The 26,259-nt window shown below is 41.8% G+C and overlaps 1 protein-coding gene across 1 annotated transcript; it reads left to right on the forward strand.

The window, feature by feature from the left end:
* Window positions 1-289: 289 nt before the first annotated feature.
* On the forward strand, window positions 290-25,557 carry AQP8 (aquaporin 8). Its single transcript, XM_045848813.1, has 5 exons — window positions 290-531; window positions 20,887-21,013; window positions 22,642-22,856; window positions 24,210-24,344; window positions 25,509-25,557. The coding sequence occupies exons 1-5, from the start codon at window positions 290-292 to the stop codon at window positions 25,555-25,557; spliced, it is 768 nt and encodes a 255-aa protein (XP_045704769.1).
* The last annotated feature ends 702 nt before the right edge of the window (window positions 25,558-26,259 follow it).

Consider the following 26,259-nt stretch of genomic DNA (forward strand, 5'->3'; position numbering starts at 1 on the left):
CACCCTTTTAAAGGGCAGAGCCTGTGTTGGGATCAGCAACTCTGGCTCTGGAAATAAGAGAATCCAGGAGAGCAGGTGCGGGTTCCCAGACAGTTTAGGCACAGTCTATTCTGTGTGGCCTTAGCCCTGGTGTCTACAGAGGTAAGCCCACCACTGCCATTTCATCTCTAGCCTGGCCCTTCCAGGTTACTGAGAATTAATTTAAGGTTGGCAGGTGGTGAGCTTCTTCCTGGGCTGCCCATCCTTCCAAGTCCACTCTCCCTTTCCTCTTCTGCAGGCAACTGCATCTATGGGTGACCTTGAATTTGGCAGTGGCGAAGGAAAGGAGATGAGCATGGAGGACAGGTGGTGTGGGTCCTGGTATGAGCGGTTTGTGCAGCCCTGTCTGGTTGAACTGCTGGGCTCTGCCCTCTTCATCTTCATTGGGTGCCTGTCAGTCATCGAGAACAAGCCAGAAACCGGGCTGCTGCAGCCGGCCCTGGCCCATGGGCTGGCCCTGGGACTCATCATTGCCATGCTGGGGAATATCAGGTGAGGGCAGGCTGTGCATTCAGCCAGTGCTAACCTGAGGAGCTGAGCTATGAGCAGGGACCCCTGGATATACACTCAGAATACTGGGGGCACTGTGGGTAAGTGTGCTTTGGAATAAGACTACCTGGGTTCAAATCCTCACTCTGCAGCCTATAAGCTCTTTGACTTTGGGAAAGTCACTCTTCAAATTTGAACCTCTCCATCTAGAAAATGGGAACCATAGAGTATGTTTAAAATTATTTTTTTCATAAGCCCATGTATATACTATACTGCTAACATGTGCCAAGCTCAGTTCTAAGCACTTTACAGATACTAACTCAAGTAATCCTCACAACAACCCTGTGCAGTAGGTATTCTTATTATCCCCATTTCCCAGCTATGACAGAGAACACCTATGTCATCCATTCAAGCTTACATGGACAGTGAGGGACAGAACCAGGAGACAAGCCAAGCTGTCTGCCTACAGCATCTAAACACAAGAGTCTCTTGGGGGAGGCAGGAGGATGAAATTATGTGAAAACATAATTTCACATTATGTTTTCACATAATTTCATTATGTGAAAACACATTAAGGGCTCAGTCACTATTGGTTGCTTTGTTGATGTTAATATTAGAATGGGGTTTTATTCCTGCCTCACGTTTTCCCTGGGGAAAGCAGGTTGTAGATGGATTTTGCACTTGGATGTCCATGAACCTGAGTGGTCCTGGCCCATTGACTGGTGACCAGAGAGGACAGTGAGAGGAGGGGCTTCTCTTGCACAGCACCTGTTTGAGCAGATGCTCCCATGGGGAGGTCTGTGAGCTTCCAGGAGAACCAACCATTAGTGACAAATGCCTTGTATGGGGCTGCTCTGTATTTATTCTCACTCAGAAAGTGAATCAGAATAAAGAAATCAAAATATTGTTTCCCAGAAAAGCAGAATGGAAAGAAAACTTTAACATTTCTTTTAAATGTCCTAGTGAGGCTGCTCATAGAATGAATAGCACATGATCTTCTGTTCCAGTGGGTCTAGGGTTGAATGTAACTTTTGTCACATCTTAGCTGGGTGGACAGGGCAAGTAACTGAATCTTTCTGTGCAGTGGTATAAATGGAGAGAATAATAATATCTGGTATTTATTGAGTACTAACTGTATATGTAATACAGCATAGGAGCATGTATTAATTCATTATATCTCTGCTACAGCCTTATGAAGTAAGGATCATTGAGGCACAGGAAGGTATGTAACTTGAACAAGGTCACACAGGTATTCAGTGACATAGCTGGGATTTGAATCCAAACCAGCTACTGGAGAGACCAATTTTATGTATTGCGATAGACTGCCTCTCTATGATACAAAACATTTTTGCTTTTTTAAACATATATTTTATTGATTATGCTATTACACTTATCTCATTTGTCAACCTTTATTACCCTCTGCCCTTACTCCTTTTCCCACTTGCATTCCCCCTGCCCTCCTTAGTTCATGTCCATGGGTCATACATATAAGTTCTTTGGCTTCTACATTTCCTATACTATTCTTAACCTCCTCCTGTCTATTTTGTACCTATCATTTTTGCTTCTTATTCCCTTGTTCCCGCCATTCTCCTCCTTTCCTACTCCCCACTGATAACCCTCCGTGTGATCTCCATTTCTGTGAATCTGTTCCTGTTCTAGTTGTTTGCTTAGTCCATTTTTTGTTTTTTCAGGTTTGGTTGTTGATAGTTGTAAGTTTGTTATCCTTTTAATGTTTGTATTTTTTATTTCCTTCATTTTCTTACATAAGTCCCTTTAACATTTCATGTAATAAGGGCTTGGTCATGATGAACTCCTTTAACTTGACCTTATCTGAGAAGCACTTTATCTGCCCTTCCATTCTAAATGAAAGCTTTGCTGGATAGAGCAATCTTGGATGTGGGTCCTTGGCTTTCATGACTTGGAATACTTCTTTCCAGCCTCTTCTTGCCTGTAAGGTCTCTTTTGAGAAATCAGCTGATATCCTTATGGCACTCCTTTGTAGGTTACTCTCTCCTTTTGTATTGCTGCTTTTAAAATTCTCTCCTTATTTTGAATCTTGGGTTATGATGTGCTTTGGTATGTGCTTCCTTGGGTCCAAACTCTTTGGGACTCCCTGAGCTTCCTGGACTTCCTGGAAGTCTATATCCTTTGCCATATAGGGGAAGTTCTCCTTTATTATGTTTTCAAATAAATTTTCAATTTCTTCTTCTTCCTCTTCTCCTTCTGGCACCCCAATGATTTGGATGTTGGAATATTTAAAGTTGTCCTGGCAATTCTGAAGCCTCTCCTCATTTTTCTGAATTCTCGTTTCTTCATTCTGTTCTGGTTGAATGTTTATTTCTTTCTTCTGCTCCAAATTTTTAATTTGAGTCCTGATTTCCTTCCCTTCACTGTTGGTTCCCTGTACATTTTCCTTTATTTCACTTTACATAGCCTTTTTCCTTTTTTCTCTATTTTGTGACCACACTCAACTATTTCTGAGAGGATCCTGATTAACAATGTTTTGAACTCTGTATCTGATAGGTTGGCTATCTCTTCAATGCTTAGTTGTATTTGTTTTAGAGCTTTGATCTTCTCTTTCATTTGGGCCATATTCTTTTGTCTGGACATGCCTGTTACATGGTAAGGGGCGGAGACATAGGTATTGGCCAAGGTGGGGCAACACATGTTGAGGCATTGTGGCACTGTATGTGGGGGAGTGATCCAAGAAGGAACAATGTTCCTTGCTTGGCTCTTGGCCAGCTTTCGGTCACTTCCTCCACTACTCACAAGCAAATTGAATCCTTCTGGTGCTGATTCCTGGGTGTGTGGGCCTGTGTACATTCTAGGACTCTGTGGGTCTCTCCAAAGAACTCTCCCATGAGACTGGGAGTTTCTCCTGCCACCACAACCCCCACAAGTTTTTTCAGTCAGAGGTTTTCATGCTTTCTTTCCCCATGCTGGAACCCTGGGTTGCGCTGTCTGCCTTGTTCCCCAGTTGTTCTTCCCAGTTTATCCACATGCAAATGTGGGACCATCTGGTCTACCAGCTGCTGCCACCACCCCAGTCCTCCAGCTGCTATCTTGCTGGGAGTCCTCTCTGTCCTAACTACCCATTTCTGGCTCTCCTACTAGTCTGGATGGATGTTTCTTCTTTATGTCCTTGGTTGTTGGATTTCCATACAGTTCAACATTCTTACAGTCCTGGTTGTTTTTAAAGTTGTTGTTATCCTTCTTTTGGTTGTACGAGGAGGCACAGTGTATACACCTATGCTTCCATCTTGGTTAGAAGTGTGTTTTTTTTTTAAATATTTTATTTATTTATTTTTAGGGAAGGGAGGGAGATAGATAGAGAGAGAGAGAGAAACATCAATGTGCGGCTGGGGGTTATGGCCTGCAACCCAGGAATGTACCCTGGCTGGGAATCGAACCTGGGACACTTTGGTTCCCAGCCTGCGCTCAATCCACTGAGCTACACCAGCTAGGGCGGTTAGAAGTGTTAATACAAAACTTTTATCCAATCATTTTTTAACACTATTTTTTAAATTGTTGTTCAAGTACAGTTTCTGCCTTTCCCCTCATCCTTCCCCACCACTCGAGCCTTCCCCACCTCCTTCCCCTGTTTCCACCACCCCTTGTTATTATCCAGGTGTCCTTTATAGTTGTTCCTGTAAACCCTTTACCTGTTCCCCCCATTACCACCTCCCTTTTCCCCTCTGGTCACTGTTAGCCTGTTCTCAATTTCAATGTCTTTGGTTATATTTTGCTTCCTTGTTTATTTTGTTGATTAGGTCCCAGTTAAGGCTGAGATTATATGGTATTTTTCTTTCCTGCCTGGCTTATTTCACTTAGCATAATGCTTTCCAGTTCCATCCTTGCTATCGCAAAGGGTAGGAGATCCTTCCTTTTTTCTGCTGCATAGAATTCCATTGTGTAAATATACCATAGGTTTTTGATCCATTCATTTACTAATGGGCATGTAGGTTGTTTCCAGCACTTGGCTATTATAAATTGTGCTGATATGAGCATTGGGGTATGTAAGTTCTTTGGATTGGTGCTTCTGGGTTCTTAGGATATAATCCTAGCAGTGGAATTGCTGGGTCAAAAGGTAGTTCCATTTTTAGATTTCTGAGGAAATTTCTTACTGTTTTCCATATGGTTGCACCAGTCTGCAATCCCAACAACAGTGCACCAGGGGTCCCTTTTCTTCATAATCTCTCCAACACTTGTTGTTTGTTGTTTTGTTTGTGATGGCCCTTCTTAGTGATGTGAACTGGTATCTCATTTTGGTTTTAATTTGCAGTGGTGGCTAGTGATGGCTAGTGACATGGAGCATTTTTCATATGTTTCTGGGCCTTCTGTATGTCCTCCTTGGAGAAATAAGTATCTGTTCAAGTCCTTTGCCCATTTTTTAATTGGGTTGCTTGTCTTCTTAGAGTGGAGTCATGTGAGTTCTTCATATATTTTGGAGATCAAATTCTTGTCTGAGGTATCATTGGCAAATGTTTTTCCATATGGTTGGTTCTCTTTTCATTTTAATGCTATTTTCTTTAGCCATGCAGAAGCTTTTTAATTTTATGATGTTCCATTTGTTTATTCTTTCCATTATGTCCTTTGCCCTAGGGGACATATCAGTGAATATATTGCTCTATGGAATATCTGAGATTTTCCTGCCTATGTTCTCCTGAAGGACTTTTATGGTGTCACCACATATATTTAAGTCTTTTACCCACCTTGAATTTATTTTTCTGTATGGTGTAAGTTGGTGATTGAGTTTCATTTTTCTGCATGTAGCTGTCCAGCTCTCCCAACACCATTTGTTGAAGAGGATATTTTTATTTCATTTTATGCTTCTGCCTCCTTTATCAAATATTAATTGACTGTAGAGACTTGGGTTTATTTCTGGGCTCTCTATTCTGTCCCATTGGTCCATGGGTTGGTTTTTATGCCAGTACCAGGCTATTTTGATTACAGTGGCCTTGTAATACAGTTTGATAATAGGTATTGTGATCCCTCCTACTTTGCTATTCTTTCTCAAAATTGCTGCAGCTATTCAGGGTCATTTATGGTTCCATGTAAATTTTTTAAGTGTTTATTATATATCTGTGAAATATGTCATTGGTACTTTAATAGATATTGCATTGAATCTATAAATTTCTTTGGGTAGTATGGACATTTTGATGATGTTAACTCTTCTGATCCATGAACATGGTATGTTTGCATTTGTTTGTGTCTTCCTTAATTTCTTTCTTTAGTGTTGTGTAGTTTTTTGAGTACAGGTCTTTCATCTCCTTGGTTAGGTTTATTCCTAGGTTCTTTATTTTTCTTGTTACTATATGAAATGGGATTTCCCCCCAGTTTCTGCTTCTGCTGTTTCATTGTTGGTATACAAAAATGCCTTTGATTTCTGAATATTGACTTAGTATCCCGCTCTTTTGCCAAATTCATTTATAAGGTTGAGCCGTTCTTTGGCAGGGTTTGTAGGATTTTCTATGTACACTATCCTGTTATCTGCAAACAATGACAGTTTTGCTTCCTCCTTTCCAATTTGGATGCCTTTTACTTCCTTCTCTTGTCTTATTGCTGTGGCTAGGACTTCCAATACTATGTTGAATAGGTGTGGTGAAAGTGGACAACCTTGTCTTGTTCCTGACCTTAGTGGGAAAGTTTTTAGTTTTTGCCCATTGAGTATGATGTTAGCTTTAGGTCTCTCATAAGTGGCCTTTATTAGGTTGAGGAACACTCTCGCTATTTCCACTTTGCCGAGTGTTTTTTTAACCATTAATGGTTGTTGTACTTTATCACATGCTTTTTCCACATCTATTGCTATGATCATGTGATTTTTGTCTTTGCTTTTGTTTATGTGATATATTACATTTATTGATTTGCAAAAATTGTATCATCCTTGCATCCCTGGAATGAATCCCACTTGGTCGTGGTGTATGATCTTTTTAATGTATTTCTGGATGTGGTTTGCCAATATTTTGTTGAGGATTTTAGCATCTATGTTCATCAGTGATATTTTTGGCCTGAAGCTTTCTTTCTTTGTTGTGTCTTTATCTGGTTTTGGGGTTAGGATGATCCTGGCTTCATAAAAGAGTTTGGGAGTCTTCCATCTTCTTGGATTTTTTGGAAAAGTCTGTGGAGGATAGGGGTTGGCTCTTCCTTAAATGCTTTGTAGAATTCTCCTGTGAAACCATCTGGTCCACGGCTTTTGTGTGCTGGAAATTTTTTGATTACTGTTTCAAGTTAGTCAGCTGTTATTGGACTGTTCAGGCTTTCTGCTGCTTCTTCATTCAGTTTTAGGAGATTATATTTTCTAGAAATTCTTCCATTTCACCTAGGTCTTCAAATTTCTTGGCATATAGTTCTTTGTGGTAATTTCTTACAGTCCTTTGTCTTTTTGTGGTATGATTATATTCTCTCCTCTTTCATTTCAGATTGTGTTTATTTGGGTTCTCTTTCTCTTTTTCTTGATGACTCTTCTTAAAGACTTGTTGATTTTGTTTACCTTTTCAAGGAAGGACCTCCTGGACTTATTGAACCATAGAATTGTGCCTTTTCATGGACAAAAAACAAGGGGGTGGGGGTGGAAATGGTAGGGAGGTGGGGAGGGCTGAGGGGGTGGGCTGGGATGGGAGTAAAAAGCAGAGAACTGTACTTGAACAACAATTAAAAGAAAAAAAAGACAGAAGAGACTTTGTCATCCCTTATAATAATAGCATAAATAAATGTATAACTCTTCACTGCAAACACTTTTGAAAGCCTTAAAAAATATGTCAATTATATCAACAAATTTCATTGTTATTAGTTTTATAAAAATAATAAAAATGTGAAATTTAAACAAAGAATTGCACTTTTAATATCTATACCATTTAATTCTGCTCTGATCTTATTTATTTACTTCCTTCTACTTACTCTGGGCTATCTTTGTTGTTCTTCAAGTTCTTGTAGGTGTAGTGTTAGGTTGTTTATTTGAAGTGTTTCTATATTTTTTAGGTAGGCCTGTATCTCTATGAACTTCCCTCTCAGGACTGTCTTCACCATGTCCCATAGTTTGGGGTTGCTGTGGGTTCATTTTCATTTGTTTCCAGAAAGTTTTTGATTTCTTCCTTGATCTCATTTCTGACCCATTCATTGTTTAATAGCATGCTATTCAATCTCCATGAGTTTTAGTGTTTCTGAGATTTTCCCTTGAGGTTGGTTTCTAGTTTCAGTCCCTGTGGTCAGAGAAAATGCTTGATATGATTTCAGTTTTCTTGAATTTGTTGAGGCTTGTTTTGTGTTCTATCATGTGGTCTGTCTTGGAAAATGTTGCATGTGCATTTGAAAAGAATGTGTATTTTGCCTCTTTGGATGAAAGGCTCTGTATATGTCAGTTAAGTCCATTTGATGTAGGACATTGTTCAATGCCACAATATCTTTGTTGATATGTTGTTGGAAGATCTATCCATTATTGACAGTGGGGTGTTAAAATCCCCTGCTATAATTGTATTGCTGTCAATATATTTCTTGAAGTCCTCCAAGATTTTCTTTATGTATTTGGGTACTCCCAAGTTGGGTGAATATATATTTACAATCTTTATGTCTTCTTGATGGATTCTTCCTTTGAGTATTCTAAAGTGACCTTCTGGGTCTCTTTTTATGGCCCTTTTTTTGAAGTCTATTTTGTCTGATATGAGTATTGCTATCCCGACTTTTTTTTTTTCATGTCCATTTGCTTGTTTCCAACCCTTCACTTTCTTTCGTTTTTTTTCTTTTTTTTTAAATTTTATTTTAATCATTGTTCAAATATAGTTTTCTCCTTTTTACTCCCAGTCCAGCCCCCCCTCCCACCCCTCCCGACTTCCCTCCCATTACCACCCTTCCCCTAATTTTGACCATGTGTCCTTTAGGTTTGTTCCCATGAACCCTTCCCAATGTCCCCTGAAATTCCCTCTACTCTCCTCTGTGGTCACTGTCAGCCTGTCCTCTATTTCAGTGTCTTTGGTTATATTTTCCTTGCTTCTTTGTTTTGTTGTTTAGGTTCCTGTTAAAGGTGAGATCATATGGTATTTGTCTTTCACTGCCTGGCTTGTTTCTCTTAGCATAATGTTTTCCAGCTCCATCCACGCTATTGCAAAGGGTAGGAGCTCCTTCTTTCTTTCTGCTGCATAGAATTCCATTGTGTAAATGTACCATAGTTTTTTGATCCATTCATTTACTGATGGGCATCTTGGTTGCTTCCAGCATCTAGCTATTGTAAATTGTGCTGCTATGAACATTGGGATGCACAGGTTCTTTTGGATTGGTGTTTTAGTGTGCTTAGGATATAGTCCCAGCAGTGGAATTGCTGGGTCAAAAGGCAGAACCATTCTGAGTTTTCTGAGGAAGTTCCATACTGCTTTCCATAGTGGTTGCACCAGTCTGCAGTCCCACCAACAGTGCACTAGGGACCCCTTTTCTCCACAACCTCTCCAACACTTGTTGTTTGTTGCTTTGTTTATGATGGCCATTCTGACTAGTGTGAAGTGGTATCTCATTGTGGTTTTAATTTGCATCTCTCTGATAGCTAGCGATATTGAACATCGTTTCATGTGTCTTTGGATTTTCTGTATGTCCTCCTTGGAGAAGTGTCTGTTCAAGTCCTTTGCCCACTTTTTAATTGGATTCCTTGTCTTCTTAGAGTGCAGTCGTGTAAGTTCTTTATATATTTTGGAAATTAAACCCTTGTCTGAGATATCACTGGCAAATATGTTTTCCCATACAGTTGGTTCTCTTAATTTTGATACTGTTTTCTTTAGCTGTGCAGAAGCTTTTTATTTTGATGAGGTCCCATTTGTTTATTCTTTCCTTTATGTCCCTTGCTCTAGGAGACATGTCAGTAAAAAAGTTTCTGCGTGAAATATCTGAGATTTTCCTACCTACGTTCTCCTCTAGGACTTTAATGGTGTCATGTTTTATATTTAAGTCTTTTATCCACCTTGATTTTATTTTTGTATATGGTGTAAGTTGGTGTTCAAGTTTCATTTTTTTGCATGTGGCTCTCCAGTTCTCCCAACACCATTTGTTGAAAAGGCTATTTTTACTCCATTTTATGTTGCTGCCTCCTTTGTCAAATATTAATTGACCGTAGAGACTTGGGTTTATTTCTGGGCTCTCTGTTCTGTTCCATTGGTCCATGTGCCTGTTTTTATGCCAGTACCAGGCTGTTTTGATTACAGTGGCCTTGTAGTATAGTTTAGTGTCAGGTATTGTGATCCCTCCTACTTTACTCTTCTTTCTCAAAATTGCAGCAGCTATTTGGGGTCGTTTATGATTCCATATAATTTTTTGAGTGTTTGTTCTATGTCTGTGAAATATGCCATTGGTACTTTAATAGGAATTGCATTGAATATGTATATTGCTTTGGGTAGTATGGACATTTTGATGATATTAATTCTTCCAATCCATGAACATGGTATACGTTTCCATTTGTTTGTGTCTTCCTTGATTTCTTTCCTGAGTGTTATGTAGTTTCCTGAATACAGGTCTTTTACCTCTTTGGTTAGGTTTATTCCTAGGTATTTTATTTTTCTTTTTGCTGTTTCAAATGGGATTTTTTCTTTGATCTCTGCTTCTGCTGTTTCATTGTTGGTGTACAGAAATGCCTTTGATTTCTGGATATTGACTTTGTATCCCGCTGTTTTGCCAAATTCATTTATTAGGTCAAGCAGTTTTTTGGAGGAGTCTATAGGATTTTCTATGTATACTATCATGTCCTCTGCAAACAGTGACAGTTTTGTTTCCTCCTTTCCAATTTGGATGCCTTTTATTTCTTTTTCTTGTCTGATCTCTGTGGCTAAAACTTCCAGTAGTATATTGAATAGAAGTGGTGAAAGTGGACAGCCTTGTCATGTTCCTTATCTTAGTGGAAAAGATTTTAATTTTTTCCCATTGAGTATGATGTTGGCTGTAGGTCTCTCATGTATGGCCTTTATTATGTTGAGGAATGCTCCCTGTATTCCCACTTTGCTGAGTGTTTTTATCATGAATGGGTGCTGTACCTTATCAAATGCTTTTTCTGCATCAATTGATATCATCATGTGGTTTTTGTCTTTGCTTTTGTTTATATGATGTATTACATTTACCAATTTGCAAATATTGAACCATCCTTGCATCCCTGGAGTGAATCGCACTTGGTCATGGTGTATGATTTTTTTAATGTATTGTTGGATGCGGTTTGCCAGTATTTTGTTGAGGATTTTAGCGTCAATGTTCATCAGTGATACTGGCCTGAAGTTTTCTTTCTTTGTTGTGTCTTTATCTGGTTTTGGAATTAGGATGATGTTGACCTCATAAAAAGAGTTTGGGAGACTCCCATCTTTTTGGAGTTTTTGGAATTGTTTGATTAGGATAGGGGTTAGGTCTTCCTTAAATGCTCTGTGGAATTCTCCTGTGAAACCATCTGGTCCAGGGCTTTTGTGTGTTGGGAGTTTTTTGATTATTGCTTCAATTTCTTTTGTTGTTATTAGTCTGTTCAGGCTTTCTGCTTCTTATTCATTGAGTTTTGGAAGATTATATTTTTCTAGAAATTTGTCCATTTCACCTAGGTTTTCAAATTTCTTGGCATACAGTTCTTTGTAGTAATTTCTTACAATCCTTTGTATTTCTGTGGTATCTGTTGTAATCTCTCCTCTTTCATTTCTGATTGTGTTTATTTGGGTCTTCTCTGTTTTTTTCTTGATGAGTCTGCTTAAATGCTTGTCAATTTTGTTTATCTTTTCAAAGAACCAGCTCTTGGATTCATTGATCCTTAGAATTGTGCTTTTAGTCTCTATGTCATTTAATTCTGCTCTGATCTTGGTTATTTCCTTCCTTCTGCTTGCTCTGGGCTGTCTTTGTTGTTGTTCCTTGAGTTCTTGTAGACGTAGGGTTAGGTTGTTTGTTTGGAATGTTTCTAACTTTTTAGGTGGGCCTGTATCACTGTGAACTTCCCTCTCAGGACTGCCTTGGCTGTGTCCCATAAGTTTTGCATAGTTCTGAGTTCTTTTTCATTTGTTTCCAGAAACCTTTTGATTTCTCCCCTAATTTCATTCTTGACCCATTCATTGTTTAATAGCATGTTATTTAATCTCCATGATTTAGAGTGTTTTGGGGTTTTTTCCTTGGGGTTGGTTTCTAGATTCAGTCCCTTGTGGTCCAAGAAAATGCTTGGTATGATTTCAATTTTCTTGAAATTCTTGAGGCTTGTTTTGTGTCCTATCTTGTGGTCTATCTTTGAAAATGTTCCATGTACATTTGAAAAGAATGTGTATTTAGCTTCTTTTGGATGGAGGGCTCTGTATATATCAGTAAAGTCCATTTCATCAAGGGTATTGTTCAATGCCACAATATCTTTGTTGATATTTTGTTTGGAAGATCTGTCCATTTTTGATAGTGGGGTGTTAAAATCTCCCACTATAATTGTGTTGCTGCCCATATCTTTCTTGAAGTCCTCTAAGATTTTCTTTTTGTATTTGGGTGCTCCTATATTGGGTGCATATATATTTACAATATTTATATCTTCTTGGTGGATTCTTCCCTTGAGTATTATGAAGTGACCTTCTGGGTCTCTGTTTATGGCCCTTTTTTGGAAGTCTATTTTGTCTGATATGAGTATTGCTACCCCGGCTTTTTTTTTCCTGTCCATTTGCTTGGAAGATTTGTTTCCAGCCCTTCACTTTCAGCCTGTGCAGGTCTTTTATCCTGAGGTGGGTCTCTTGTAGACAGCATATATGTGGGTCATTTTTTCTTATCCATTCAGCTATTCTATGTCTTTTGATTGGAGCATTTAATCCATATACATTTAAGGTTATTATTGATAGGTACTTATTCATTGTCTTTTATGTACGTGTATTCCTCTCTCTCTCTCTCTCTCTCTCTCTCTCTCTCTCTCTCTCTTTTCCTTCCCTTCCTTAAAGCAGTCCCTTTAGAATCTCTTGCAGAGCTGGTTTGGTGGAGGTGTATTCTTTTAGACTTCTTTTGTCTGGGAAGCTTCTTATTTGGCCTTCTATCTTGATTAAGAGCCTTGCTGGATAAAGTAGCCTTGGTTGCAGACCTCTGGTTCTCATTACCTGGAGTATTTCTTGTCATTCTCTTCTGGCTTGAAGTGTTTTCATTGAGAAGTCAGCTGTTAGCCTTATTTGGGCTCCCTTGTATGTTACTTCCTTTTTCTCCCTTGCTGCCTTGAAGATTCTCTCTTTGTCTTGAAATTTTGCCATTTAATTATGATGTGTCTTGAGGTGGGCTTCTTTGGGTTCCTCTTGATTGGGACTCTCTGTGTTTCCTGGATTTGTGTGACTTTTTCTCTCATCAAATTAGGGATGTTCTCCTTCATTACTTTTTTGACTAGGTTTTCAATCCCTTGTTCTTCTTCTTCTCCTTCTGGTATCCCTATTATACAGATATTATTATGTTTCATATTGTCTTGCATTTCTCTTAATCCCTCTTTATTCTTTCTGAGCCTCTTTTCCTTTTCTTGCTCTTTCTGGATGTTGTTTTCTATTTTGTCCTCCAGCTCGCTAATCCGATCTTCTGCTTCATCAATCCTGCTTTTTATTCCTTCTACTGTGTTCTTCAGTTCAGAGATTGTATTCTTCATTTCCTCTTGGCTTTTGTTGAGAGTTTCTATTTCCTTTTTCATGTTTTTATAGTTTGCAGTGAGATTTATGTAGTTTCCCTGTAATTTCTGATAGCTCATTGTGAGTTCATTGAACTTCCTGATAATCATTTTTTTGAACTCACTATCTGATAGTTGAGTAACCTTTATTTCATTTAGCATTTTTCCTGAGGCTTCCTCGTTTCCCTTCAATTGGGGGTTGTTTCTTTGTTTTCTCATTGTTCGTGGGTTTCTTCTTGTTAACCTCTGTTTCTTAAATTGATCTGTTCTGATTCCCTGCAATTATGGTGTAAACTTTTGTGGTAGAATACTGGTGGGATTCAGTGGTGCAATCTCCTTCGTGTATCCTGGTGTTCACAGCTTCCCCCTACTCTTTTTTTTGTGTGTGTGATCAGTTGGAGGAGTAAGGCGAAATGGTTTAAGACAGCAAGAGAGTGTACTATGATATTTACATTAGCAGCCAGTACAGAAGAGATGGGTTATCCTTTGGCTCCTTATAGTGTTAACCGTGATCCTCCACCCCACTATCCACTTTTTAGAAATGTTGGAAAAAGGGTAAGACTCTTATTGGGGACAAGAGGATTGATAGTTGGATCTAGAAAGCTGTGAGGCTATGGGAGGTCAGATTCTAAGGTAGGGTTGGATTAAAGATTAGTATATAGGAGTAGTGTGTAAAAGAATAGAGAGAACCCCCACAACAGTATAGTTCAGGAAATTGCAAAGTGGGCTGAGATCAGTTAGGGGCATTGAGTAGTATTTACAATTGTAAGGACTATGTCTTATTAACAGTAATAGTAAAGTGACAGTCTTGTGGCAGAATCGATGAGATCTAGATAACAAAAATAAAGAGTATAGAATCTTGAGAGGTGTATTAATGGGACACAGATGAAGGACACTAAATTATCAACACACTGTGACTGAGATACCAGGGGGAACCTATCAAATGACAGTTTAACCAGCCAAGCAAAGAAGATTATACAAAAAGAAAAAGAATACCAAAATATTATTAAAATTAAAAATGTCGGAAAGGTGAGAAAAAGATAATACAAATTTATAGTAACTTGCAAAATAAAAAAAAAAGGAAAGAAAAGCAGAAGATGGAGTGCAGGAGAGATAAATTTGGATTGGAAAGAATATTATTAGGATGAATGGACGAGAAACATAAGGGATTGTGAGATATAAAAATAGTAAGAATTGAAAAATAAAATGTCACTTAAAACACAAGATAAAATCAATCATCCAACAACAGCCACAAAAACCAAACCAAACCAAACCAAACCAAACAAAATAAAAAAAAACAACAACACAAAAAAACAAACAAAAAAACTCTTGTTGGTTTTTAACTGGCCAGACCAGTTTTTCTGATCTTGCTGGCTTCAGCTGGCTGAAGGACCTTTGAAATGCTTCTCTCTCTTCCCAGCCAGATCTCAGCAAGTCTCTCAGGAACCTGGGTGCTCCTGAGCACACTCGCTCTCCGGAGCTCACTGCCACGTTCTTCCAGACTCCGGGGCCCTGCAGGGTTCCAGCTCTATGATCTCAGGAGGCACCCGCAACGTTTTGGTATTCACTGCGCCCTCCCTGGGAGTCATAAAAGGGCGCTGCCCCTCCACTGAACTTTTGAGATTCGGGCTATAGGAAGGCACTAAGCGCCACGTCCCTTCTGGGATCACAGCGCGGGAATGAAGATTCCCGATGGGGCGCACACTTCCCCAGATCAGAACTGCTGGCTCCAGAGACCTGAAAACGCCTGAGCCCCTCCTGGCTCTGTGTCCTCCACCGATCTGCACTTCCACCAGGCTAGGGGTGCGGGCGCTCTTCCAGGCTGCCCCTGGTCATGCCGGCTGGAGGCCCTCACTTCTCCCAGGTCTCTGGGTGGGTGTTCATAGTCCCTGGGCGATTCCCTCCCAGTCCAACTGGCCAATCTGTGCCTTCAAGCAACAAGCCCTCTCCTGGAGTTGCTCAACCCCTGTATCCAGGGGAGGGAGCAGCGGCTCCCCTCTCCCGGGAGCCCTGGGCCTGGGGACTGCACACCCCTAGTCCCTGTGCTGATCCCTAGGTCCCTTTTGTCCTGAAGCAGTCTCCTTACTGTCTGGTTTTTCAATGATCACAATAATTTTTGATGTCCTGCTTTCAAAAGTGATTCAGTAACCTAGTCCACTTGCTCCGCTTCTCCACTGAACCACGAGCTTCCCTCCTCTTCACAGAAGCCGAGAAACACGCTGCCTAGAGCAAAGCCGCCATCTTCCCCTCCGAACCCTTCACTTTCAATCTGTATCAGTCTTTTGTTCTGAGGTGAGTCTCTTGTAGGCAGCATATGTGTGGGTCATGCTTTCTTATTCATTCAGCTATTCTATATCTTTTGATTGGAGTATTTAATCCATATACATTTAAGGTTATTATTGATAGGTACTTATTCATTGCCATTTTTTCATGCTTGTATTCCTCTCTCTCTCATTCTTTTCCTTCCTTTTCTTGAAGCAGACCCTTTAGCATCTCTTACAGAGATGGTTTGGTGGAGGTGTATTCTTTTAGATTTCTTTTTGTCTGGGAAACTCCTTATTTGGCCTTCCATTTTAATTGAGAGTCTTGCCAGATAGAGTAGTCTTGGTTTCAGGCCTCTGGTTTTCATTACTTGGAATATTTCTTGCCATTCTCTTCTGGCTTGGAGTGTTTCCATTAACAAGTCATGTACTAGTCCTATCGGGGCCCCTTGTATGTCACTTCCTGTTTCTCCCTTGCTGCCTTCAAGATTCTCTCTTTGTCCTTGAATTTTGCCATTTTAATTGTGATGTGTCTTGAAGTGGGCCTCTTTAGGTTCCCCTTGATTGGGACTCTCTGTGTTTCCTGGATTTGTGTGACTTTTCTCTCATCAAATTAGGGAAGTTTTCCATCATTACTTTTTCAAACAGGTTTTCTATCCCTTCTCCTTCTGGTATTCCCATTATATGGATATTATTATGTTTCAAGTTTTCTTGCAGTCTCTTACCACCTGTTCATTCTTTCTGAGGATCTTTTCCTTTTCTTACTCTATCTGGGTATTTTTTTCTATCTTGTCCTCCAGTTCACTGATTCATCCCCTGCTTCATCCAGCCTTCTTATAATTCCTTCTAGTGTGCTTTTTATTTCCTAGATTTTATTGTTCATTCCTTCCTGATTATTGTTTCTATTTCCTTTTTCATGCTGTCATAGTTCTCACTCAGTTCCTTGTAATTGTGTGTGAGTTCCTTGAGTATCTTTATAACCATTATTTTGAATTGTGTATCTGATAGTTTGGTTACTGTTATTTCATTTAGCTCTTTTAGTGGAGAGTTCATTCCTTTTGATTTCATGTTCTTTTTTTGTCTCCCCATTTTAGGTGACTCTTAGGTGTTTGTTTCTGTGCTTCCTGATGTTTCACTTTGCTAGCTGTCTTTGTAGGGTGAATTTTTATGGTAGGAATTGTATGTGGTTCAGTGGTGTGTTCTTTTTAATCTCCTTGTCTGGATGCTCTAGGTTTTCTCTTCCTTCTGTTTGTATGAGCTCTCTTGTTGTACTTGGGCTTTTACTTTTTGGTGGTGCCTTTGGTGGTGGTGTCTCTCCTCCAGCAGGTATACTGATGTTCACAGCTCCCACCTATTCTTGTATGTGATCAGTGGCAGGAGGTAGGCAAAATGGATTAAGACAGTGGGAGAGTATTTTATGGGATTTAAAGTACCAGCAGGTAGAGAAGCGATAGGATATTCTTTGGATAAGTGTAGTATTAAGTGATATTTTACCCAACCAGCCACATTTTATAGAAGGTGAAAGAGAGATAAGATGCTTGTTAGAGGGGAGGACGATTGTGAGCTGAAGCCAGAAAATAGAGCTCTTATGCAAGGTTAGATGATGAGATATAGTAAGATTAAAGGATAGAAAGTAGGCATAGTGTAAGAGAGAATAGAGTTAACCACAACAATAATAATGCTTAGGAATAAAGTGAAGTGGGCTAAGATCAGGGAGGGTTGCTGTGTAGTAGTGCAGTTGTATGGAACAACAATTATTTATAATAGTACTGGAACAACAATAATATGACAAGAAATATATGATTTGGATAACCAGAATATTAAGTACCTGATCAAGAGTTGTGTGTTGTTGGAACATGGGTGAAGTGAAAGAAGGAAAATTAAAATAGAATAAAGAGAGAATAAGGAAAACCAGCCAAACAATGCAATTAAACACAGAAATAAAACAAGGAAAACTAAACACAAGGAAGAGAAATAAAAAAAAACTAATAAAATAAAAGTGGTAAAAATAATGAAATAATAATAATAATAATAATAATAATAATAATACACATAAACAATAAAATGCCAGCTTCATGGGATAGCAAAGTGACATTTGTCTCAGTTTCTCAATTTTTGGTCTTAGCCTTATGCTCCCCCTTTGGATCTGTCTCTGGATCCTTTGTAACTCCAAGTCTTATTGTCCACTTGGGGGAGGGAAAAAATGGAAAAAGAAGAGAGAGGAACAAAAATAAGCCTCATGCTGACTTTAAACCTATTCAGGGAGTTCTGCTGGTCTTCCTAGATGCCACAGGAAGAGTGGGGCTAGGCTTTGCTTTTCTTCCTTCCTATGGGTTTGAGAGGATGGGGACCAGGTCTGGGCCACAATATTCACAGCTGTGCAGCCTCCTGCCCAGGTCGTCCCTGAGCTGCCAGGCTCTAATTAGCCACTCAGTCTCTGGGCACACAGCATGAGTCAATCTTGGGTGTGCTGTCCCACTCAGCCATTTAGCCTCTGGGTGCATCATGAGACCAGCTTGGGCGTGGTTCCACTTAGCCACTTAGTCTCTGGTCATGTGCAGCTCAAATCTCACTTGGGGGAAGCCAGCTACTGCTTGAGAGTTCCTTAGAAAGCAGCTGCCCTCCATTCTTAACAAGCACATGGCTTTTCTCATAGCCCAACTTTTCAGCCAGTCCAGAGACTGAGTCAGGGTCCAACACAGCCCAACTCCTCCCTTCTCCAGGTGTGACCTGGCACCTCAGTTTCTCTGGTGCAGGTGTCTACAGTCCCAGCAGATGTGTACAACCTCCATGTGTCTCCCACTTTGTCTCTATTCCCCTCAGTGACTTCCACCATCCAGGTCCCTCCTGATATGGGGCTGCCCTCCCTGCTCTGGTTGGGGAGGGAGCTGGTGATCTTGGTGATCTAACTCTCCTCCCCATATCCTGTGGCAGGTGCCAGGCAGGGGGCTGCAGCAGCCTTGATCCCCATGCAGATCCCAGGGACCTTACCATCCCAGTGCAATCTCCTCACCGCCTGTTTTTCAATGTCCTCTGCAATTTTTGGCCTCCAAACTTCATATAAGCTGGGATTCCATTGGCTATTGACTCTGTTCCTCAGAAGATTGGCTAGGTGTTCCAGCTGGGCACAGGGAGAACTGGGTTCCACTCCCACCTACCTCACCGTCATCTTCTCCCCCCTTATAGAGATGCTATTGTTCACAAATTAAACAGATCTAAGTTCCTTAAAGCAAGGGCTAGGCTTGCTCCTCTTTTTATTTAATTAACCAAGGTACCACAAAAATGTCTCATACACAGGAGGTGCACACTGTAAGTCTGCTGAATATAAGTAAATCCAACAAATATTTATTCAGCACCCACTGTGCACCAGCCACTGACTTTGAGGTTGCTCAGTGGAACCAAGGTATGATATGTAAAACACCTAACACTTCACCTGGCACATAGTAGGTATCGATCGAATGGATATTTGTTGAGCACATAAGGAATGAATAAACTCAGTGTCTTGATTGTGTTATTGTTAATGAGTACCTAGTTTGTCCTGGGAATTTGTATGGTATCCCAGATAGCCTAGCCCTCTCTGGGTTGAGCCATGCTCTGAGTAAGTTTCTCTCACTGTTTGGGCCAGGTGAGATGGTGGAGGAGAAGCTGATGGCTGGAGAAAAAGGCTTTAATTCTGCAATCTCCCATGGAAGGCCCCCCACCCTACTTCATCTCTATGCTTTGGCAGAGCGCAGGCTGAACTTGGTAATAGATTCAAATGGAGGCCACACTGATCTGGCCACCCTCTGCCCACCTGAGTCTGAGCAACACCTTGGGCTTCCAAGTCATGCAGGAAGCTCACTCAAGGGCCTCTGCACAGATTTGGATCAGATGAGGTGGGTTGCTTGTACTAAGACATCAGCATGTTGGACAAAGTCCTTTCGTCCAGAGCCAAGTTCCTCTGTTCAGCCTTTGTTTGATGCCTTGTATCCACTGAGGCCAGATCCACTGTGGACTCTTAACATCTTGGGGTCATTTTTCTTCTTATGAGGGTGTCCATTCTACTCCATGCACCAGAGGAATTTAATGGGCCATCCTCTGAAGATAGCAAGACTAAATGGGATGCAGACACAGGTAGAAGGGTGTTGGGGGCCTGCTGGCTCTGAGTCCTCACTAGTTGAGCATCTTGGTGGAAAGGAAGGCTCTTTACCCATGGCCAGTGGAGAGGCCAGCCAACCTGAACCTGCCCTTTGGCCCTAGGTTTGACATTGTATACCCATCCACCCCCTTCACATCCCAAGCTCTAGGTCCCAATCCCAAACCCTATTGTGAACTTCTAACCTCTCTCCTGATTCTCAATGCCACATCCAACCTAAAGCTCTACTCTCTATTTTATCTTCAACACTAATTACACATTCAGCCTCAAAACAGGGGTTTTCCAAACTCTTAGATATAGAGAACAGATTGGGGTTTGCCTGAGGCATGGGGTGGGGGTGAAATGGGTGAAGGGTGTCACAAGGTAAAAACTTCCAGTTATAAAATAAGTAAGTTCTGGTATGGTGACTATAGTGAATAATACTATCCTGTATACTTGATAGTTGCTGAGAGAGTAGGTCTTAAAAAATATCACAAGAAAAAAATTCTGTATGTGTGTTGACAAATGTGAACTAGATTTATTGTGCTGATCATTTTGCAATATATACAAATATTGAATCATTGTATTGTGCACCTGAAACTAAGATGTTATTTGTCAATAGTACCTCAATAAAAATAAAATAGGATTTTTATTGGTTGAGCAGTTCAACCAACCAAGATCATTTGTTCAAGGCTCAGTTACCATATTCTGCCATGTGTAATGTGTACTTTTTTGCCCCAATTTTTGAGGTGATAACAAGGATGTACATTACACATGGGTAGTACCTGAAATACCTTGTATCTATTCTTGTGTTTTGTAATTATTTATTACATAAAATGTCTTATACCATAATATGTTAAAAAACAAATGCTAAAATTCCTTTATAATAAAAAACAAATATTTTTTTTCATTTATTTAAATATAAATAAATGAAAATTTGAGTTAAAAATTAAAACAAAGGACTTTTTTCCTAAAAGTTTGGTCCAAAATCTTGAGTGTGCATTATATATGGGAGCATATTATACATGGCAAAAGATGGTACTTACAAGGGGAAAGAAACCAGATGCCTCTCTTAGGCTACTAATTTGGAGTCTGAGGTCTCATTCTAACCTGTGGCCACATCTCTGAAGGGCTGGAAGGGGTCTCTGAGGGAGCCTGGAAGGAGATGAGGTGCTCTTCCTCTGGGTATACTGGGGCATCCAGGGACTGGGCTGTTCTCCCCTCCTGGGCTCCAGCAAGGTCCCTAGCCCCACTAGTGCCTCTTTCTACTTGGGCTGAGCCCTTGCCTGACTAGCAGTGCAAGGCCAGCCTAGATGGCTTGTTGGGATGCATACATACCCTTGGCCACAGCCTGAACCTTGACCTTCTGCTTCTGTGACTGACAGCGGTGGACACTTTAACCCTGCCGTGTCCCTGGAGGCCATGCTGATTAGAGGCCTTAACCTGATGATGCTCCTTCCCTACTGGATCTCCCAGCTGTGTGGAGGGCTGATTGGGGCCACCCTGGCCAAGGTGGGTAACCCCCAGTGGTGGGCTAGGCTGGTGGTTTCTGCTCTGATGGGGGTGCTGGGGGCAAGGAGGGGGACTGTCAAACTTTTCTTGTATTTTCCAGTGGGACTGGGTGGACCCTTCTCTACTCGGGTGGCGGATACTCCAAGGGCCTTTGATTCGCTACAAACCCACCTATTGTCTTCATGTCTGGACAAACCAGGACAGATCAGGAAGCAGAATTCAGGACTAGAAGTTTTTCTTCCCAAGTCCATTTCTGGCTTTGGAGTGGATTTGCTAGTTCTAATATTTTTTCGCATGTGCATTCATTCATTTGTTCATTCACTTGTTCATTTATTCTACAAACGTCTCAGTAAGCACTGACTGGGATACAAGGTAAATATGGTTATTCTTCTTGAAAAACTCTTGAACTGACTGAACTGTGTATTCTCCAGCTTGCCCCCACTCCCATTTAAACCAAGTTCTCTGCCTTTGAAGGAAGTTAATATTCAATTTATGTTTGGAATCCTCCCATCCCAACAGGAAGTCTACCTCTTCCTTTTTGTCCTGGAATTTTCAGAGCTCTACACATAACTCCATGGGTGGATGCCCTCCCTCCTTCCTTCCCTCTTTCCTTCCTGCATCTCTTCTCTCTTTCATTCTTTCTTTCTTGTTTGCTGCCCTGAAATGTCAGTCCAACCAGGACTTTCAAGATGTAGGCCTTGCTTGGCATGTGTGTGAGTGAGGAGTGTAGCAGTGGGGGAGGGGCCGCCCTGTTAGCATGGCTGGGCCTGTGACTCTAAGCTCGGGGCCATTGTAGACCTTTGTTTCAAAGTCCATTATGCTCTCTTCCCTGCCCTGGTCTCCCAATGCCCCCATTCAAAACCCTGTTCTCTGCCTGTACCTTTCTGCTCTGATCCTTGGTGAAAAGCAGTTTTCAGACTGCCTCTGGTTGGGCCACTTGCAAACTTGTCAAACCTGACAGTGATTGGTACAAAGCAGTAGTTGCCACTCACTAAACACACCCTCTCTGCCAAGCACTCTACATATCTTCTCTCATTTCATTTCTCAACAATTTCACAAGTCCTTAGAGGACGCTCACTCCCTGGGGACTGAGCTATTATTATCCCCATATAGAAGAGGAAATGGAGGCACAGAGAAGTCGGTAACTAGCCCAAGTTCGGATGAGCTGCTGAGCAGCAGGGCCGGATTTGGGTTTGGGATCCAGAACCTTGTCTGCTCTGCTGTCTTCCTGCTCCAGGAGCTGTGATGACCCCTGAGGCTGATTTCTCTGAAACCAATGGAGCTTAAGCCTCAAGCTTCCCCTTGCCCCTTATATGGGCTGATAATGTGTTGACCTGGTCATGTGTGTTTGTGAAATTTGTAAAATATGGTATTTTTATATTTTCTTTCTGAAAGAGGTTCATCTAAGTTACATAGGTTTGAGACCTACTGGAGCCACCACTGGTCACCCCCATTTACAGATGAGCAAAATCAGGCTCAGAGGAGTTCAATAGCTCACACATTGCCATATGGCAAAAACGAGTGGAGTGGGATCACTAGTGGTCAGGGTATGTTTTTGTGGGTTCCTCCCCTCGGATCCTGGCCACCTCTTCACCCTCACTGTGGGGCTGAGTGGCTTCTCTCCTCAGGTGGTGAGTCCAGAAGAGAGATTCTGGAATGCATCTGGGGCAGCCTTTGTGACAGTTCAGGAGCCAGGGCAGGTGGCGGGGGTAGTGGTGGCAGAGATTGTCCTGACTGTACTGCTGGCACTGGCTGTCTGCATGGGCTGCATCAACAAGAAGACACAGGGCCCCCTGGCCCCATTCTCCATTGGCTTCTCCGTCACTGTGGATATTTTGGCAGGGTGAGTGCCCCTTGGCTATGGGACTGGAGTCCTTGGCCCTGAGCCCAGCCTTGGCTCTGGAGGTGGAGCCTGCAGAACTTACTTGAGGGACACAGACTCAGTGCCAATGTGGGCCAGGAAGGTAATACAAATGGGGGAAATGGGCTGGCATTAGGCAGACAATAGGGAGTGATGAGGACTGTGGTATCTTTGGAGGTACCACCATTTGCCTTTGGGAGTGTATTGCTATGTGAGAGTGTGAGCCTGAAGGGAACCTTCTAATTTCATTCCAAGAAAGTCAGAAAACTGGATTTTTATGTGAAATTAGTTTTGTAGCATCAGTAAAACATTTCTGCAGGATGTATTTGTCCATGTTGAGCTCGTTAGTATGTTTGGAAGGGGATTAAAGAGATAAGGTTGGGTGAGGTGTTATTTCTTTCATTTTATGTAAGTGGAAACTGAGGTTCAGAGAAGACAGAAGTAACTTACTGAATTTGCAGCAGCAAGTTAAGTGACGGATCTGAGACCAGAGCCCAAATCTCCTGCTAAAGAGGATGAGGGAGCCCCTCCCTAATGTCCAGCTCTTTCTTTTCTCTTTGACACAATTTCCTGGCTCTGCCCTCCAACTCCATTTCATTCTTGGGAGCAGGAAGGAGAAGCCAGAGAGGATCTGTTGAACGTGTGTGGAAAGCTGTGGCGATGCTTTGCTGCCCCCTAGTGGCTATTGTTTTCCTTGCATGCCCATTCTCATGGCTACTGGATGCAGGATCTGGTGAGGGGCCAAGTCTGCAGAACCCCAACTTGAGTGAATGGGACAAAGATTTAGATTCCAGAAGTAGAGAGGTGCACCTGGGCCACAGTCTCCCCATAGGAGGTGCTAGAACAACTAGATTTAACACCTGTATATGCATTATATGTGAGGCATGGGCTATATATGTGCTTTCTCACTGACAATCCATGAGATAGATATTTTCACCTCAACTGAAATACAGAAAGGTTAGACAAAGTTCACACAGTTAGAGACAGCTGGTTTAGGTTTTGAATCTAGGTCCACTTGATTCCAAAGTTCACATGATTGACAACTGCTTGACTTTGCTTTATCAACTTTGGAGAGAAAATCTATCTTTTTTCTCTTCCCACCATCCCTGAGCAGGCACTCCTTCTGGAAATTCTTCTAGAAGGGGTGTGCAGAGTGGAAGACTGTAAACCCAATCCTAATAGCCTCTTTACCTGTGTCTTCTTTGTAAGCCTCTAGAACCCCATGATAAGGAGGGTTTTGGGGAGGTGAGTGACCTAGGCCTAGTTGGGGAAAGGAACCTGAAGTGAGTAGGTGCCTGGCTGGAATCCTGGTGACATGTGGCTGGGTGTTTGCAGGGGTGCTATATCTGGAACCTGCATGAATCCTGCCCGTGCCTTTGGACCTGCTGTGGTGGCCAACCACTGGGACTTCCACTGGATCTACTGGCTGGGCCCACTCCTGGCCAGCCTGCTTGTGGGAGTGTTCATCAGGTAGGAATGTGACACAGGGGCACTATCTGATGGCCATCTGGTGATAGTTCCCATGGTGTCCAAGGCTAGAAGACTAGGATTTCACTTGGGTTTGTAGACGAGAAGAGGAAGCCTTATTCAGAGGCAAATATGATTCTGGAAGCTTTGATTGCAAGTGACAGAAATCCATCTCAACATAACTTAAGTCATACAGGAGAATTCATTAGCTTACATAATTGAAAAATACACAGGTAGCACTGGTTTCAGGTAGGTGCCCAAACAATGTCTCAGGACTCAGCCTTCCTCATAGACTCTGTCCTCTGTGTTGGCTTCATGCTTAGGCAGGCTCCCCAATAGAGGCAGAGATGCTTACCAGGTGCAGAGGAAACAGAGCAACAGCTGTAGCTGATCTTGGGTCTGATGTTCACTGTTTGGACTAGCTCAGCTGGGTCATACCTACCTCTGAATCAGTCACTGTGGACATGGGGTCAGGCACTCCTACTGGCTATATTTGGACCATAAGCCTAATCCTGGATTTGGGGCATGGTCCAAGAGTAGGGATGATGTCCAACTCCAGGGGGCCCTACTCATATAGAAAACTATGAACATAGTGCCCCCATGAGCATGCACATCAGGGATGTCGTTTACATAAAATACAATATGGACAGTGTTTTGTAGATTTCTGTAATGGATAACAAGGTGATGTTACCAGAGGGATAATATCTACTTGACTGCTTCTCCTTGGGCAATCTTTTTGGGAGCCTCCAGTATCTGCAGGGTCCTGTTCTTCCTGCTCCAGGTTGTGAGGGGATAGGGTCTAGATTTGACACATGCTGAGTCTACCTCCTGCTGTCTTGGGAGAGGATAGTTACTGGGCTGGGCTGATCTAGAATCCCTGCATCACCACCACTTGGCAGTGTTGGCTGAGCCTATGGATTAGTGAGAAGTGCCACTGATTATTCTTTCTGCTGCTTTCATAATAGCAGGAATGAGCATCTTTAGGAAAAGGACTGGACACTAAACAGAAAAGGGTTTCTCCCTCTCCCCAAGGGGATCCAATCATTGAGGTTGGGAAGGCTCAGGAAGGCATCTCTCTGGAAAACTCTGGGCCTGGAGATGTTGATGAAGGGCTCGGTGACTCTCTCTCAGGGTCTCAGAGACCTCACTGGGCCATTGTTTTTGTAGGTTCTTTATTGGAGATGGGAAAACTCGCCTCATCCTAAAGGGATGCTAAACGGAGATGGTGGACTTCCTGATGCCCTGGTGCCCTCAGCAGACCCATCCTGGCCTGCAGACAGGGAAGCTGCATTTCCTATTGTTGCACAGACCCAGAGGAGCAATCAACTTCTTCCCCAGACTGAGGCCTGGCTTCTCAGATGAACAGACTGCTACTAGGTCCTCAGAGTGCTGTAGGTTCTGGGAATTCCCCTGTGCTCATCAGAGCCCTCAACCTGGGGAACATGTAGCTAGCATGTATCAGAAAGACAGTCCCAGGAACAGAGAAGCAGTTGGAAAAGGGGGCTCTCTATATATAGCAGTTCACTTCCCCATCCCCTTATTTGGTCCTCTTGTGCCCTGAGTCCTCTGTTACAGAGAAGCCTTCTGTTCTATTTCCTTGCTTCCTGAGCTTCCAATCTAGCTTTGTAATAAATAGTCCCATATTTCTTTTCACATGCCCATTGGCTTGCCTTTCATTTCAGAAATGGGCACTGCTGGGGAGGAAGAAAATTCCAGGTTTGATCTTGTTTATCCAGAGTCTAGTTAAGGCTTGAGTCCAGCTTAGTATAAGTATTTAGGGTGTAGGCCAACTCAATCTGTCTCCCATGTAGCCAGACCCATTGGAACTCTGTCTGGAGCTCAGAGACCAATCTAGAATCTAGTTTGGATGCTAGTAAGAATCAATTCTGGATCACAGATCTCAGGACCCTGCTGAAAA

This window comes from Phyllostomus hastatus, unplaced genomic scaffold (assembly GCF_019186645.2).
Source record: "Phyllostomus hastatus isolate PE091 unplaced genomic scaffold, TTU_PhHast_1.1 phas_contig_64, whole genome shotgun sequence".
Taxonomy (NCBI): domain Eukaryota; kingdom Metazoa; phylum Chordata; class Mammalia; order Chiroptera; family Phyllostomidae; genus Phyllostomus; species Phyllostomus hastatus.

Bases quoted from the DNA above. Each gene is read 5' to 3' on its own strand.
- AQP8 (XM_045848813.1), top strand. From the start codon at position 290: ATGGGTGACCTTGAATTTGGCAGTGGCGAAGGAAAGGAGATGAGCATG. The intron at 22,857-24,209 runs GTGAGTGCCCCT...GGGTGTTTGCAG, and splicing joins ACTGTGGATATTTTGGCAGG to GGGTGCTATATCTGGAACCT. The intron at 24,345-25,508 runs GTAGGAATGTGA...TTGTTTTTGTAG, and splicing joins CTTGTGGGAGTGTTCATCAG to GTTCTTTATTGGAGATGGGA.